At 40.0% G+C, this 16851-nt stretch overlaps 1 protein-coding gene across 3 annotated transcripts in view; it reads left to right on the forward strand.

The window, feature by feature from the left end:
• The first annotated feature begins 596 nt into the window (after nucleotides 1–596).
• The window catches only part of kcnc2 (potassium voltage-gated channel, Shaw-related subfamily, member 2), a 40070-nt gene continuing 23815 nt past the window's right edge, over nucleotides 597–16851 (forward strand). For 2 of the 3 annotated variants that reach the window (XM_039660804.2, XM_039660803.2), the window contains exon 1: nucleotides 597–1463. In XM_039660804.2, coding sequence (XP_039516738.1) covers nucleotides 909–1463 — 555 coding nt within the window. In that variant the 5' untranslated portion in view covers nucleotides 597–908. The remainder of the gene's footprint in view (nucleotides 1464–16851) is intronic. The other variant, XM_039660802.2, reaches the window with a different exon arrangement.

Below are 16851 nucleotides of genomic sequence, written 5' to 3' on the forward strand. Positions count from 1 at the left end.
GGTAAAACACAGCTCCCGCTTGTGAGAGAATCAGTGGCTATTTTCTGTTTGTGGGAAAGACCAGTGGAGACTGTAATGAGTGCATGTGAGTCAGAGATGATGAATCACTCAGTCCAGCTGTTTTTTTCTGCCCTAGAGAATGGAAACTCTGTTTTACACACTTAGAAAACACCATCCACCTTTAAATTATGAAATGGATGTTTCTTTCCAGTATTACTCACTTTGAGTAAATTTAGTTTTTTAATAGTATATGCAATGCCTCTAATGTTCACGACACACTTTTTTTATTATTGCCTGTAGATTTTTATGGTAAACAAATAGGTTAGGGTTTCTTTGTTGAAAGAAATGTATTTTATTAAAATATTCCATCAATGAAAGTACAGGTAGCTTAAAGTTAATTCATTGACTGCTTTGACTGATTCAGCGAGTTCATTCAGGAAAAGACGCATCAGACAGATTCAATCCTGTGAATAGTTAAAAATATTCCGAATCTAATTTGAACATCTCGAGCTGGTGTGAAAACCATCATATGACATCATATTTATATGAATAGGCTATATTTATGCCGAATGCCACTGAAGAGAAAGGGTGTGTCCTAGAGAGAGAGAGAGAGAGAGAGAGAGCGAGCTTGTTGCTCTCAGGTGATAATGGGTCGATAGAAGGAAGAGCTCTCGCGCCGTGTCTTTTACCTGTCTGCGCGCTCAGGGCTGGTCGGAGGCGCGCGCTCATTACCCTCAGAGACGCGCCTTTGGGAGCGCGAGTGAGTTCTCCTCTCCAGGAATAAAGCGAAGCCTTCGGTTCGACACGTCAGTTCAATGAGGCTGTTCGTGAACTATTGGAGTACTCAAGCATCGCCACAGCATCGTAGAGTAACGTTACTCCCCTCGCGTCATGTCTCACTCTGAGAGATGGGCAAGTTCGACGAGCACGAGAGGGTAATCCTCAACGTCGGGGGCACGAGGCACGAAACTTACCGGACCACGTTGAAGACCCTGCCGGGCACGCGTCTGGCCTTGCTCGCCTCCGAGTCGGACCTCGAGTCGGTTCTGGACCAGCTGCAACAAGTTCCGGGGTTCATCGAGTACAACGCGCGCAGCAACGAGTACTTCTTCGACCGGCACCCGGGTGTCTTCGCGTACGTGCTCAACTACTATCGGACCGGGAAGCTGCACTGCCCGGCGGACGTGTGCGGTCCGCTGTTCGAGGAGGAGCTGTCCTTCTGGGGCATCGATGAGACGGACGTGGAGCCGTGCTGCTGGATGACCTACCGACAGCACCGGGATGCTGAAGAGGCGCTGGATGTGTTCGAGATGAACGTGGACAACGACGAGGACGACGAGTACGGCAAGCGACTGGGCATCGAGGATGTGGTGTCCGCAGACGGCACCGTCAGCAGGTGGAGGAAGTGGCAGCCGGTCATCTGGAACCTGTTCGAGGACCCGTACTCCTCTAGAGCCGCCCGGGTAAGAGCGCACCGCGGAGTCTCCAAACGGTTGCGCGCGCGTGCGACTCTCCTCCAGTGTTTAAATAGAACGTCCAAACAACGTCTAAACTCAGGCGTGCGTGCAGATAAGTCTGTTTTGCGTTTAAGTGCTCACGCATGCTTCTAAGCATGTGCATAGTGTGTGCTGGAAACGTGACAGGGTAGGGACGAGAGCGCGTCCCTGTCACCTAAAACCTGTTACAATTGTAACAAACTTAGTAAAGACATCACAACTCGTGCATGCATCATAAATGAGTTCTCGTAAGCGCTCGTGCTGGTGTGCGTAATGGTCATAAACGCGTATTGGAAAGGCAGGTGTCACATATTAGGCTAATAACTCTCAAATCTTGACAAAGCAAACATATCAGCATGCATGTATGCGTGAAGATCTGTGTTTACGCGACCTTGCCTATACACCTGAACGCGCGTAATCTCCAGATTTATAGTAGGAACAGGTGTCAGCGGGTCCTTTAAATCTCAGTTTGTTTCTCAAGTGCAAGCATTTTATCCTCTGTTAAAACACTCTTGTTTAAATTTGGCCTGATTAAGGGAGAGAAAATAATCACAGCCCTCCCACACTTACGTGACACAATACCAGAACCATAATGGAGCTTCTTTTCCGTGAGACGGCATTTGAAATAGTCTTAATTAAACGATGGGTTGGCTGAGAACCTCAGTGGGAAAGAAAAATATTAATTATTGAGATTATTGCAGGCTAATTCAGATGCCCTGCAGAAATCAGGCATACAGTTTTAAAGATCTTTTCCTTTCCTGCTTTGTTTTCTGAGTAAATGTCTTAACTCATTTTGCTCTGGTGCATCTACTTGTGTTTTAGTTTAAAATCCTCATATTGTTGTTACTCAACTATAATGACACATTTTCTCCAGTTTTTACCTAATATCAGTTGTTTAAAGAAAAGATTTCTTTATTTAGAGTAACAAGCTCAATTGAAATGATTACAATGAGAGAAAGTGTTTTAGACTGATGTTCACATTAATGGTCAACCTAAACCATATCATGTCATTTTCACAATATTATTGGCTGTCAAATTGGAAGTTTGGTAGTAAACTGGGAGTTTAACTGAGTTGGTTAATTGGTCGTGATTGAATTTTGCAGAGATGGACCAAACAAGGAGGCGAGGTTGAGTTGTTGATCAAATCAATAATTAATTGTTTCTGTACGTCATCTCAGGCTTTGTCTGCTCTCTCAATTTTCTATGAGAAGTAACCGTGACCTTGACGAACTGACTAATATTAAAGGGATTGTTCATCCAAAATCGAAAAGTTCTTCAATTGCTCTTTCTCGCGTGTTACGCTGCACGTTTGAGCTTCTGCGAGAACCAATGAGGTTCATTCTTGTGTTACGCATCATGTTTGAGCTTCTCAAAAACCAATGAGGTTCATCCTCGTGTTACGCATCACGTTTGAGCTTCTCAAGAACCAATGAGGTTCATCCTCGTGTTACGCATCACGTTTGAGCTTCTCAAGAACCAATGAGGTTCATCCTCGTGTTACGCATCACGTTTGAGCTTCTCAAGAACCAATGAGGTTCATCCTCGTGTTACGCATCACGTTTGAGCTTCTCAAGAACCAATGAGGTTCATCCTCGTGTTACGCATCACGTTTGAGCTTCTCAAGAACCAATGAGGTTCATCCTCATGTTACGCATCACGTTTGAGCTTCTCAAGAACCAATGAGGTTCATCCTCATGTTACGCATCACGTTTGAGCTTCTCAAGAACCAATGAGGTTCATCCTCGTGTTACGCATCACGTTTGAGCTTCTCAAGAACCAATGAGGTTCATCCTCGTGTTACGCATCACGTTTGAGCTTCTCAAGAACCAATGAGGTTCATCCTCATGTTACGCATCACGTTTGAGCTTCTCAAGAACCAATGAGGTTCATCCTCGTGTTACGCATCACGTTTGAGCTTCAGCAAGAGGTTTGTTCTCTCGCGTCAAGCAGTTTCGGATGATATTTTGTTCATGTTCGCTGATCAATGTTTATATGTGAATAAAAGGCATACTTAAATCTGTTCAGTAAATAGTCTCTTCAGAAAATTTGGACTAAAACACTCAGTTCATATGAATTAGTTTTACAATATCTTTATGAACGTTTTGATGTTTTGTTGTGTAGCTGTCAATGGACGGACAGAAAGCTCTCAGATTTTTGTTGCGAAGATGAACGAAAGTCTTACGGGTTTGAAACAATTTAACAATTTGAATTAATTTATGAGTGAACTAACCCTTTAAGTTTCTTGTGCATGGTATATGATTATATATGTGTGAATTTCTTCCAACAGAGACGTGTTATTAGCAGGACACATTTCCCAGAATTCACCTTGCTGTTTCTAGTTTGCTTCATTGTGCTCCCATGATGTCTTCTGCCTCTTTTAATCCATCTGTTAAGATAGCGGAGGCTGTGCTCATGTTGACGTGTGTGTGTGTTGTGATGCTGAGCGTGCCGTTGCCACTTAAGAGGTTAACACTGGCGCACGCCTGAAGATGCTGCGCCGAGACCGTTTCCATGGTGACCTTATCGCTCATCATGTTCATTCAGAGCAGCGATTGATTTCAGGAATTCAGTCAAGCACAAACCTGCCTTTAAACACAGTGTGCATCTGCTCGTATCCTCTGGCACTGTTTGAAATGAGTGCGTGTGACATATTGTTCGTGTGGATGATTCATGCACTGGGAAAAATAACACGGTCATACAGATTATGTGTATTTATATGGGCACAGATGAGCCGAATACTGACGCCGGCAGCTTAAACTTTGTTGTCAGTCATTTTCTTTAGATCACTCGCTGAGTGCTGATTATCTCCTTGAGTTTAGCATGTGTTGAGGCAGTGGGCGTTTTTTCGTGGGATGTTAGTGTCCGTATTGTTCGATTACAGTAATGAACCGTGGATCTTTTAAGGAACATTTCAGCCACAATTAAGGTTCCAAAACTCATTTTGAAGAACAATGATGTCAGTAGCCCTCAAACCGTATTCACTTTATAGCCCTTAATCCTGTGATTGTGGACAAATGTGGGCACAGAGGACTCGGGTGTGATCCTAATTTTTATTTATTATAAATGTTATATCACTGTCTTCCATAAAGTTTTGTCTATCCATTTATGTTTTTTTTTTTATTTTGGGGGTATTTTTGAATTTATTTACTTCAAAAAGTACCATATTTTTCTATATGCTTATTTTTACGTTTTTTATTAAAATATCATTCCAATATGTTCTTAGAGCTAAAACCTAAAGATGAAGTGACTTTGCTGTCACCTGGTGTCTTATTTTGGCTTATTTTAGAATGCTCTAAATTACAGTTTTTCCCATTTATTTCTATGGGTGCCGATTTTTGACCCAAATACAAGATTGAGGAGTTTTTCTCACCCACTTAACATTGTAGAATTGAGTAAAAAAAAAAATTGTGTGTGTTCAGGAGGCAAACTTAGGAAAAGTAGCCAAGTCTTGTAGCGCTCAGGTCAAGGGAAGTATTTTTTAAAAATAAATCAAAACTATTTTGCCCGCATTTGTCCAGAATACGGTTTTAGGGTTAAAAACTAGCCATGAGTTGTTGATGATGATTATGATGTCATTGTGCATCTAAAATGTCTGTATATTCTTGCTTGGCTCAAACATGAAAAAACATGTTTTTGTTCCATAGTGAAACATAATAATTAATGATACAATGAGTCTTAAAGGAAAAATTTTGGAGCCTTGAGTTGAAGATGATGAAGTCATTGTGCATCTAAAATGTGTCTCTAAATTTGGAGTGAAGCAGAATAACTAACAAGAATATGTAGTGTGAGTCTTAAAGGAGCAGTTCACCAAAAATGACAAAATTATGCAAGTTTGCAGTTGATTAAAGGGATACTCCACTTTTTTTTTTTGGAAATAGGCTCATTTTACAACTGTTTACAAAGAGTTAAACAGTTGAGTTTTACAGTTTTCGAATGGATTCAGACAATTTTCTGATATTTACAAAAGTATCAGTAACCAGACCGTTTTTGGTCTCATTGACTTCCATAGTATATATTTTTTTCCTACTTCAGAAACTGTCTGGTTACTGATATTTTTCTAAATATCAGAAAATCGGCGGAATGCATTCGAAAACGGTAAAACTCAACATTTTAACTCTGGGGGAGTTGTAAAATGAGCCTATTTCCAAAAAAAGTGGAGTATCCCTTTAAAACCACTTCTGAGAATTGTTCCCTCTGGACGTGGAGGCATTTCAATCATGTTCAACGGAAGCGCTGCTTTTTCAAATCGGTCATTGTTTACTACAGTGCCATTGCTGAAACACTTGTTGCATTTACGTTAGTAGCAGTTGCCTGTGATTTCATATAGTGCTTGTGTTCATGCACTGAGACAAACATGCATGCATATGAGACATACTGACCAGTGTTTTACTCCAAAGTCCAACATTAGCATCTTCCCTGAAGTGTACCGTTTATAGGCTCTGTGTGTCATTTTAGTGCGAGACAGTAATTACAGATCTGTCTTCCTCGCAGCTGACGGGAGGACACTGCGAACCACTGTTGGTGTAAAATGCGAGAGAGAAAGATGTGTGAAGAAATTAAACCGAATGCAGGATGCCTTGTTAAACAAGCTGCCGCTCGATGTTGATGTTTTGTGTACTGTGGACGAGACGAGAGTGGGTTTGGCTTTCATGTTCAGCTCGTTTGAATCTCACACACATGCATTAGCGTGCTCATTTCGGCCTGGACTGTCTTTTGTGCTGTGATAATTGCATAGGCTTTTTCCTGTATCTGCACAAACTGCTTTCAAGTCCTTGGCTGAGCCGGTCCACGGCTTCAAACGCCCCGCTGGAGAGAGTAACACAGGCTTAATGAAGCCGTTCAGACCACCGAGGACACACACACACACACACACGCTGCTTTCACTAATCGCTGATTAAATGGCAAATCAAACTTTTGTAGGCTACAGATGTTGTGTGCACACACACACACACACTCCAACCTGTCGCATTGAGTCTGCGACTTTCAAAAAGCATCGAGACATAATTCGCCTACATTTATCTTTAGATGACACTGAAACTGATCTTTCACTAACGGAGGAAAACTTTCAAGACGTGCTTCGACAGCATTTCAGCGCGTGAGTGTTTAATAGAGTTTAATGTTTTGAAAGAATGAGTGCAAAATATTATCACTGTACGAGCAGTTTTGTTGGCATTCAGCTGAAATAACTATGATAATGATTGTTTGAATGCTCTATCTTTGCATTAGCCTACTCCATGTGTCTTTGTGTATCTACATTAGTAAACCCACCACAATCCATGCAAATAGAGAGCCTAAGCCCGTGTGTCCACCAAAGGATTTTTCCACGCCCCCTGGCGTATGTTTGCAATTGTTTTCAATGGGAGCGCTACGTTTTTTAAACGCCATGAGCGTGACGAGGCACTGAGCGTTTTTTACTGGTCGCTGGGAGTTGAAAAATGTTCAACTTTGGATAAAACGCAGCGCTCATCACTGTCACTTTTTACCCAGCCGTCCAATCACAGTGGAGGAGGGGCGGGACTAATACCACACCGACCAACTGTCAACATTCAAACTGCTGCGGATATTCTGTATCTTAGCAACGAAACGTCTCAACGCAAAAAAACTCTGCGCTGCCAAAACGCTCTCAAGCGCCCAAAGAGCGTCTAGCGTTTTCAAACGCTTTTGGTGGACACCGGGACTAATATTAGCGCGCGTTATTCGTCAGCATTTTTCAACGCGTTTTTTGTGTTCACACCCAAGCAATTTTCGCTGACGATGAGCCAAATGAACATGCAAATTCATTCCCTGACATTAGATGGCGCCAATTTGCTCTGCAACACCAATCCATAACAGTTTTCTTTTATTGAGATGTTTGTAGTCGCTGTCGCATTTGTCATATAGTTCTTTATGTTCTAGCACCAACGAGAACAGTAGCTCTACATTCATTTTGCCTTCGTCCTCGTCTTATTTCTTCCTGGCTGCATGTGTAGACGGCGACGCCGTATATCTTCTTCGCCGTTGCATATGTGTGCTCAGCAAGACCGTTTTGTGTTTGAGCGCCCCCAAGTTGTGTTTTGCTGTAACTTCAGAAGCTCCAAACACGTGAGTAAAAGCAGCAATCTCATTGGTTGGATTGTTTTTGACGCAGCGCGTCAAACTAAAAAAACAAACCTGAGGCGTTTTTTTTTTTAAATGATGCCTGTACACGTGGCGTTTTATGCGTCGGGTCACATTGGCGCCCTTTGTTTAATCACGAGGTGTTAAACGTCGGCGAATAACACGCGTGAAATTCGTCCCGGTGAGAACAAGCCTTTAGTCCCTCCCCTTCCGGTCGACCACCATGGGACCTTATTCAGGAAAAATATTGTATGGTAGTCAATGGCGAGAGACAACAAATATTTTGATCTGGTTTGAATTGTGCCCTGAATTACACATATGATGTTTGTCAATTTAAAAGATACATTTTAAAGTAAAGAAAGTCGCAGTTGAGGTATAAGATGTAATTACAAAGACTACAAACCTCAAAGACGCACATTTTCTCTCAATGAATGAAGCTCACTTTACTGAGGCTAATGTCTGTCATTGTTTCTATAGTCTTACGTTATAATCGTAACGTTATGCCGTCATACCTGAGTGTTTTGTTCCAGACTGCACACACGCGAGCAGCGGATCTCGCTCATTGTTTCGCTTCCTGGGAGATGTAGTTCATTAAGCGATTTTCACATAAAACTAAATGTTACTCTTCTGTGACGTTTTTGACTTTCAGAATTTTCTTTTAAATTGCCAAACATCATATGTGTAATTGAGGGCACAGGTCAGATGGAATAAAAAGATAAGTTGTCTCTCGCCATTGACAACTGAGCCGGAAGCGAAGGGGCGGGACTTAGGCTCTCTATATGGTCTAGCAAAAACTCTACGTTGACATTTCTACTCTCGCCACAACTTTATATACAGTACCAATATCACACTTCATCACTCCACTGCTTAAGCCGTTTTCAATGGACGCATTCTCTTGTCAGATATCACTGTACGGACCACACATGCTGTCAACTTCTTTTGCCGGGGATCAAGAGATGTCTACATGTCTACATTTCCATCCGCTCAGATGAGATCGTACTGTACAAACTCTTCTCATCCTGACATCTTTCATCTTTAAACATGTCCTCTTTGCCTGTTGTCGTTGTCAACTCTCCTCACACATGGATGTAACTTTTGCTTGAGCTTCTTCTTCAAATAAGGAGTAAAAATAGAGCACTACATCATGCTCATGGGAGGTCATAGAGAGGTCATTCTCATACCTTTGCAGCAATAACAGACACAAGAAAGACTTTGAGCAGGAAAGAGTGTGTGCTACTTCAGGTGTACAAATAGTTAGTTTGAAGCTAAAATGGGATGCTGTCTTCATCTCACACACACACACACACACACACACACACACACACACACACACACACACACACACACACACACACACACACACACACACACGCACACACACACACACTGTGTTGAGTTCAAGGGCAGTGTGTGCCAGACTCAAACTCAATAGGGATGTGAAACTCACACTCCAGTGTCTCCACGTTTAGTGTGTCTCTCATTGGCCTTTTCTCGTCTTTCTTTTTTTAAATATGGATTATTGTCAATCTCTTCTGTTTTTCTCTGGTAGCTCTGATTGTCAGTAAGCTTTTGAGGTTTTGGTAACACTTTACTTGAAGGGGTGTGTATAAGACTGACATGACACCTTCATAATCATGACATGACATGGAGGTTTTATGCATGTTTGTGACAACTGTAATTGTCATTCGCTCAGTTATGACATTTTTAATGCAAATATGACATCTTTGTTATGACACCTTGACGTAAACCAATACATCATAACCTGTCAGTGTCTTTTTCATGACGACTTAAGACAACACAACCTGTCATAAACATGACATAGCAGATTAATTATCAAACTTAAGAAACCACTTAGCTTTATTGGTTAACATTACATTAAACTGTCAGGTGGTTGGTTTTGACATTGGCCGTCATGAAGCCATTATAAGTTTTTAATGAAAAATTCAATTAGTACCACTGTAGCTGAGGTCACGAAAACTATTCATGACAGTTATAATGCCTCATGACAGCCAATGTCAAAACCAACTACATGATGGTTTAACTTAATTTAATGTCAAGGTGTCATGAAAAAGACACAGACAGGTTATGATGTATTGGTTTATGTCAAGGTGTCATAACAAATACATCTCAAACAATGTCATATTTGCATTCAAAATGTCATTATTGAGCAAAAGACACTTAATGACAGTTGTCATAAACATGCATAAACCCTACTCCATATGTCATGTCATGGTTATGAAAGTGTCATGTCAGTCTTATACACACCCCTTCAAGTAAAGTGTTACCAAGGTTTTTGTAAGGTTTTGGAGAGTAATGACTCAAGTGTTACTACTGTACATCCTTCTAAAGGGTGTAATAATTATTTGGATAGTAGATTGTAATGTTCAAAAGTGAAGATCATGGGAACACACTAATGACTCAAGTGTTCCCAAAACTATTCAACCTTACAAAAACCTCAAAAGCTACAATGACTTACAGTATTAGGTATCATGATGTTCACTTTACAATATTGATCCAAACAATTAGTTATTCCTTTAGTCATTACTAGTGGGTTACCGTATATAATTATTTTTTACTTTGTTCATTTTGAATCTGTATATAGTAATCCAGTTCTCTGGGAGGTATGAAAACAATAGTTACTGAATAGCTAATAATGATCTATCTCATTCAACCTCAGTGTTAAAGGAGTAATTCACTTTTAAAAAAACTTTTGCTGATAATTTACTCACCCCCATGTCATCCAAGATGTCCATGTCTTTCTTTCTTCAGTCGAAAAGAAATTAAGGTTTTTGATGAAAACATTCCAGGATTTTCTCCATATAATGGACTTCAATGGGAACCAAACGGTTCAAGGTCCAAAAGACACTTTCAGTACAAACTACAAACTGTTCAAAGGGCTTTAAACAACACCAGACGATGAATAAGGGTCTTATCAAGCGACACGATCACTCATTTCAAAAATAAATAAGAAAGTTTAAGTTTTATAAGCACAAATGCTCGCCTTGCTCTGTTCTGTGATGAGAGTTCGTGACTCTCCTGTTCGAACTCGTTCATCAAAATGAACAAATCTTTTTTCGAGTCATGACTCGAAGGGTCCTAGATAAGACCCTTATTCATCATCTGGTGTCGTTTAAAGCCCTTTGAAGCTGTTCTGAAACTCTCATTTGGACCTTGAACCGTTTGGTTCCCATTGAAGTGCATTATATGGAGAAAATCCTGGAATGTTTTCATCAAAAACCTTTATTTCTTTTCGACTGAAGAAAGAAAGACATGGACATCTTGGATGAGTAAATTATCAGCAAAAGTTTTTTTAAAAGGGAACTAATCCTTTAATATTGCGTTATCGTTTGTTCCTGTGTCCTTATTCATTAATGATGGAACAGTATTATTAGCTTTCATCTTTTCTCCCTTTTTTCCTTTGCTCTCTCATGTTTTTGGGGGCGATGTTTTGGACTGTGTGTGTCCTCTCTGCAGGCTTCTGGATCATATCGTTTCTTGAACTTCCAATCTTGGATAAAACCGACCCAGTCACCGGGAGCTCGACGTCTTATCCGATTGACCCGCGTGTCCTTTTTCATCAGATGCAGAATCGATGCAGCTTTGCCTGTAAAACGGCTCGTCTTTCTCCCAGAAAGCTGTGAAACCACAGCAAACGGATTTCTATTTCACATTCCTCCACAAAACACTCACCTTCAAGACGCTGATCAGACCGTCTCCGGTGTCGTGCCCCTTTATGAACGTGAAACTTTACTTGGTATGTCACTCGGAGAGCGTAATTGGAAAATATTAGCTTGTGTGGTGCAAGGTTAAATGGTTTAGACACTCAAGCTGTCACACGTCTAACTCACACGGTTCAGTTTACGTGGAGCGGCGATGTTAAGCGCTGACATTTAAGGCTCTTCACTCTCTGTTGGTGTGTAAATACTGTATACTCCATTAAGTGAAGGCCTCTTCACTGTGCTACTGTACGCCGGCAGCCGCAATTATCCTGTTGAGTTGAGTTGAGCCGGGCTGCTAGTCCAGGTTTAACTATTAGGAGTCACTTCAGCCGAGCGGGAAAGATGTCCTCGTCTGAATGGCACTCAGAAGCCATGAGAAGAAACCCGTCTCGCTCTCTAGTGCATCTGTTAGTCAACCCGTCTGTCTCGTGCACACATGCTTTCACAGACTAAATTAAGACACACAGTTGAACTAGATTGAGTTTGTGAAATAGATAAATCTGAGCACTTGCTGTTGTTGCCATGAAAATGGCATTTGCAACCCTGTAAAAAATGATTTCTCAAATAAAACGAAGACTATTGGAACAAGTAAACACTAGTTTTTCTAGTTTAATTCAATGTTATGTTTCTTTGTTATTTGTCAAATTTAGTGGCAATTTCAGAGTAAATTTCTTTTTTAAAACTTCATACTTTGTGGAATTTATCGGATAATGAAAAATGAGTTTTTGAGTTTGAGTTGAACAGCTGAGAAGGAAAATTGTTTTCAAAGTTCATTAAAAATAAATGGTTTAGGATTTACTGTGTAACAATTTTCACTTCGAATTTGCTAGTAAATTTGACCAACAATTGCAAAGAAATAGCAAGTAACGCATTTAATTGAACATTAAATTAAGTAGAAAAGCTAAAATTGTTCATTTACATTCATTTACAGTTTAGAAAAACTTTTTTCACACTGTGGAGCTGTTTTACTACTGTACCTTTAAGTATGTAAATGAGCTCTGTTGTGATTGGCTGAACTTGCCAGGGTGCAAATAAGGGTGGTCATATATTAATGAGCTCAATTACAAAGATGATTTAGCCTCTTAAAATCCTATTATGCAACTTTTTATGAACAACAAGAGACCTTTACAGTCAACAGTGTTATTATGATGATCTTTTCCATACGCTTTAATATGAAGCTTTTCATCGCTGCATGTCAGATGACATTTGTAACTCGCTGCTGTTGAGTAATAATAATTACAGTCATTTGCCAAGGAAATGAACGTATAAGAGCCGCATGCATAAGTGCAGTTTAGTAATAATATGAGTCTAGACTGTGATTTCTCTCTCTCTCTCGTACTGTGGGTGTGTTGGCCTGCTCCGTTTCCATCTGTATGGCAGTCAGATTTGTCGTCGTCACACGCTCATAGACCGTTGAAGTCCTGTAGATTCAGTTTGTGCACTGATTCCTCAAATAATGCATTTGATATGTGGGTCACTGTAGTTTTTATTTGTGGAACAGACTGACTCAAAGCTCTTTTCTGAAACAATGTACTTAAATACAATGTTTTTTTGTATATATATATATATATATATATATATATTAGAGTGGCCAAAAGTAATACATCTTCACCCTTTAAGTATTATGAAACATTGGTTAAAGATTTTGTAAGAAGATTATGTAATTGTGCTTGGAGTCAATTGTTTTGTGATAATAACACAAATAAACATGCCAAATTGTATGGACATCCTTTTTTTGCCAGGCTTTCAGAAATAAATTATGAACACATGCCAGAACCAACAAAATAGGATTATGTTGTAGTCAGTGTATGATTTTTCCTGGTGAGCTTTTTGTTTTCTATGAATTTATTTGCATAGTAAAATAAAACCTGTTGCTCTAGTTAGCCTTTTTTTTTTCAAATATTTTTTCAGGTTCCCTCATATTTGAGATATATATATATATATATACACACACACACACACACTCACACACATACATATATACACACACACACACACACATATATATATAAGAAATATTTTCCTCATAAGTAGATGGTTTAATCAAACTTGTTGGGTCCTTAAAAATAATTAACCCATCCAGATATCACGTTTGGCCGGGTGTGTGTACCTATATTTACACAGTGTATGTATTTTTATACTCATGTCAAACTCAATTTGAGTGTTTCATATCAGACGCTTGTGAAGATCCATTTGAGACGTTGCTGGGTTTATTACAGAGATTCAGTATCACTTTATCGATGTTGATTTACTCTATGTAATCCAGTAAGATCAGTTTACATTTCTGTTTACTAGGAGAGCTTGGACACTGGCTGGTTTCATGTTTGTTAGCTCTGATAATTCATATGTATATTGGTATTTCTGTATTTGATCTTTAACCCTTGTGTTGATTTTACGGTCAGTTTGACCTGGAGAGGATTTTCTTTTTGACAAAAATGCTAGTTAGGAGTAGTTCACTTTTGCTGATAATTTACTCACCCCCATGTCATCCAAGACGTCCATGTCTTTCTTTCTTCAGTCGAAAAGAAATTAAGGTTTTAGATGAAAACATTCCAGCATTTTCTCCATATAATGGACTTCAATGGGAACCAAACGGTTCAAGGTCCGTCGGTTGGAGGAAATGACGGTTCCTCTAAAAAACTTCACAGCGAATGCATAACAACTATTGGTCTTGAATCATGTGTAAAAGCTGACACTGGTGCTGTATCTTCTGAATGTGTGTGTGCTGTTTGAATTACAGACTCAAATATTATTTTGTTAGGATGAAATAAATGATTTCTTTTTTTCCAGATAACTTTACTTTAAGTGACAGAATGAGATCACATTGATTTATCATTTATCTGTCTCTCTCTCCCACTGGCACACTTCCTTCCTGTATACACACACACAGAGTAAATGACGTGATCCGGTTTCTAAAGTCAGTCCATTCACTTGACTGGGCTCCAGCTGTGAGGGTGTTTCATGGATCTGCTCTCCTGACCTCTCGAGTGCCGACATGAATGTGTTGATGGAGGGCTGTCAGCGGTCTGGGCTGGAGAGCCATTTTGCAGACAGAAATAGCTGCCGTCTCTCTCTCTCTCACACACACACGTGTGTACATACGTCCGCTCACTCTTTCTCAGCATGTTACACACACCTGCTGTTACTCAGCGCTGCATGTTTTCTGCCACTTTCACGCGTGATGTGAAATTACACACAATCTGGGAGTCCAGTTATGTTTAGAAGAAAACTATCATGGGTTGGATCTGCTATACAACTGGATATGTTAAAGCTGGCCAATCCGTTTAAAATATCTTTATGTTTTATTGTGAAGTCGATTTTCAGCGGGTTTAGCATTATATCATATTGTATCTAGTGCTGTCAAATCGATTAATCGCATCTTTATGTAATACACACTATTGATCAAACTTTAATGTTGGATGCGAATAATCGATTTGACAGCACTAATTGTATCCAATCAGTCTAATTTATTTATACCAAACAGCCATGCATGATTAATGTGGGAAATCTCAGTGATCTATGATAAATATGTAATGCCTGGTACATGTGGTTTATTGATGTACGAGTTTATGAATTGTGTTGTCTGACAAGCTTTAGCAGTTTTTGGTGATGGCAGTGGTTTTTCTAAGATGCAGTGTTGTAGTCGAGACCACCTCACTCGAGTCCGAGTCGACACCGAGACCAGAGAGAGTCGAGTCCGAGTCAAGACCGAGTCCATAGAGAGTCGAGTCCGAGTCGAGACCGAGACCAGTGAGGGTTGATTACCTAATTTACTTTTATTTACTTAGAGAAATCCTTTTTTTTTTACTGAATTTACTTAGAGTTTTAAAAATATGATCAGTTTAGGGTAAAACGGCCACATAGTAGGTGGTGTTAAAAGTAATTTTATTACAATTTGTCATGCGCAGTTGCGCACTAGAAAATCACCAATCACTGGGCGTGTCAATCAATTTAAAGAAATATTTTATTAACATACATTAATAATCATGAAAAATACTTTTAATTGAACTCGAGTGGACTCGGGAATAATTCCGAGTCCTAGAAAAAAAAAATGTTCGAGTACGAGTCAATTCCGAGTCCAAATGGACACGAGTCCATGACAAGACCAAGACCATTAAAATATGGTCTCGAGACCGAGTCCGAGACGAGTCCGAGTCTCGAGTACTACAACACTGCTAAGATGGATGTTGAAATGTTTTGATGCTTACAGGGTTAATGATGTTAGACATTCATTCTAGACTTTTCACCCAAAAATGTTCATTAACAACTCCAGGTCAGTGTGTTGACTGCTATTAACATGCTAAAATTGCTCTTAATGTTGAACTTAAGACTTACTCATATTGACCACATTTGTGCTTTTAGTCAGTTTTATTCTGCTTTTGTGTTGAAGAATGTCATGAGTTTGCAGCATTATGAGGGTGAATAAATGATTTCTTTAATGAACACGTTCTCTGAAAGCATCATAAAGTGAACATTTTTCCTGTGCTCCTCGCAGACGGATAGTCTTACGCTCCTCCCTGACCTTGAGTGGGTTTGGAACAATGAAAGGGTTCGCGAGGCTCTTCGGGCGGATTCATTTCCTCTGTGTTATTCTGAGAGTCTCTCCTGCGCCCATGAGGGATCGAGCGCGTGCGTGTGGTTTGATTACGGGGGTGAAATTCAGAAGGCCAGGGCAAGGGCATCAGTGATTCAGAACCTGAGCGAGCGAAGCCTTCGGGAATCCGTCTGTCTGTCTGTATGATAACAAGAACTGTTGTTGTTTCACGCTTCTCCTCATTCTGTCAGACCGGCCTGCTTATGGATGTGTGTTTCTGTCTCGCTTGTTGTTCCACAGATGAGTCTGATCTCATTTAAAGGCACAGGACACTTATCTTCTGAACAGTAGTTGACTTTTTAAAAAAAACCTTTGCTGATAATTTACTCACCCCCATGTCATCTAAGATGTCCACGTCATTCTTTCTTCAGTCGAAAAGAAATTAAGGTTTTTGATGAAAACATTCCAGGATTTTCTCCATATAATGGACTTCAATGGGAACCAAACGGCTCAAGGTCCAAATGAGAGTTTCAGTGCAGCTTCAAAGGGCTTTAAACGACACCAGACGATAAATAACGGTCTTATCTAGTGAAACGATCGGTCATTTAAAAAATACGTTTTTTAAGCACAAATGCTCGCCTTGCTCTGTTCTGTGATGAGCGTTCGTGACTCTCCTGTTCAAACTCGTTCATTAAAATGAACAAATCTTTTTTCGAGTCATGACTCGAAGAGTCCTTGATAAGACCCTTATTCATCGTCTGGTGTCGTTTAAAGCCCTTTGAAGATGCACTGAAACTCTCATTTGGACCTTGAACCGTTTGGTTCCCATTGAAGTCCATTATATGGAGAAAATCCTGGAATGTTTTCATCAAAAACCTTAATTTCTTTTCGACTGAAGAAAGAAAGACGTGGACATCTTGGATGACATGGGGGTGAGGGTTAACGTTAAAGGGTTAACGTTCATGTATAGAATCATGAGATCATTTTATTTATTTAGGTTTAATTA

This window comes from Pimephales promelas, chromosome 24, assembly GCF_988280905.1.
Source record: "Pimephales promelas chromosome 24, fPimPro1.hap1.1, whole genome shotgun sequence".
NCBI lineage: Eukaryota > Metazoa > Chordata > Actinopteri > Cypriniformes > Leuciscidae > Pimephales > Pimephales promelas.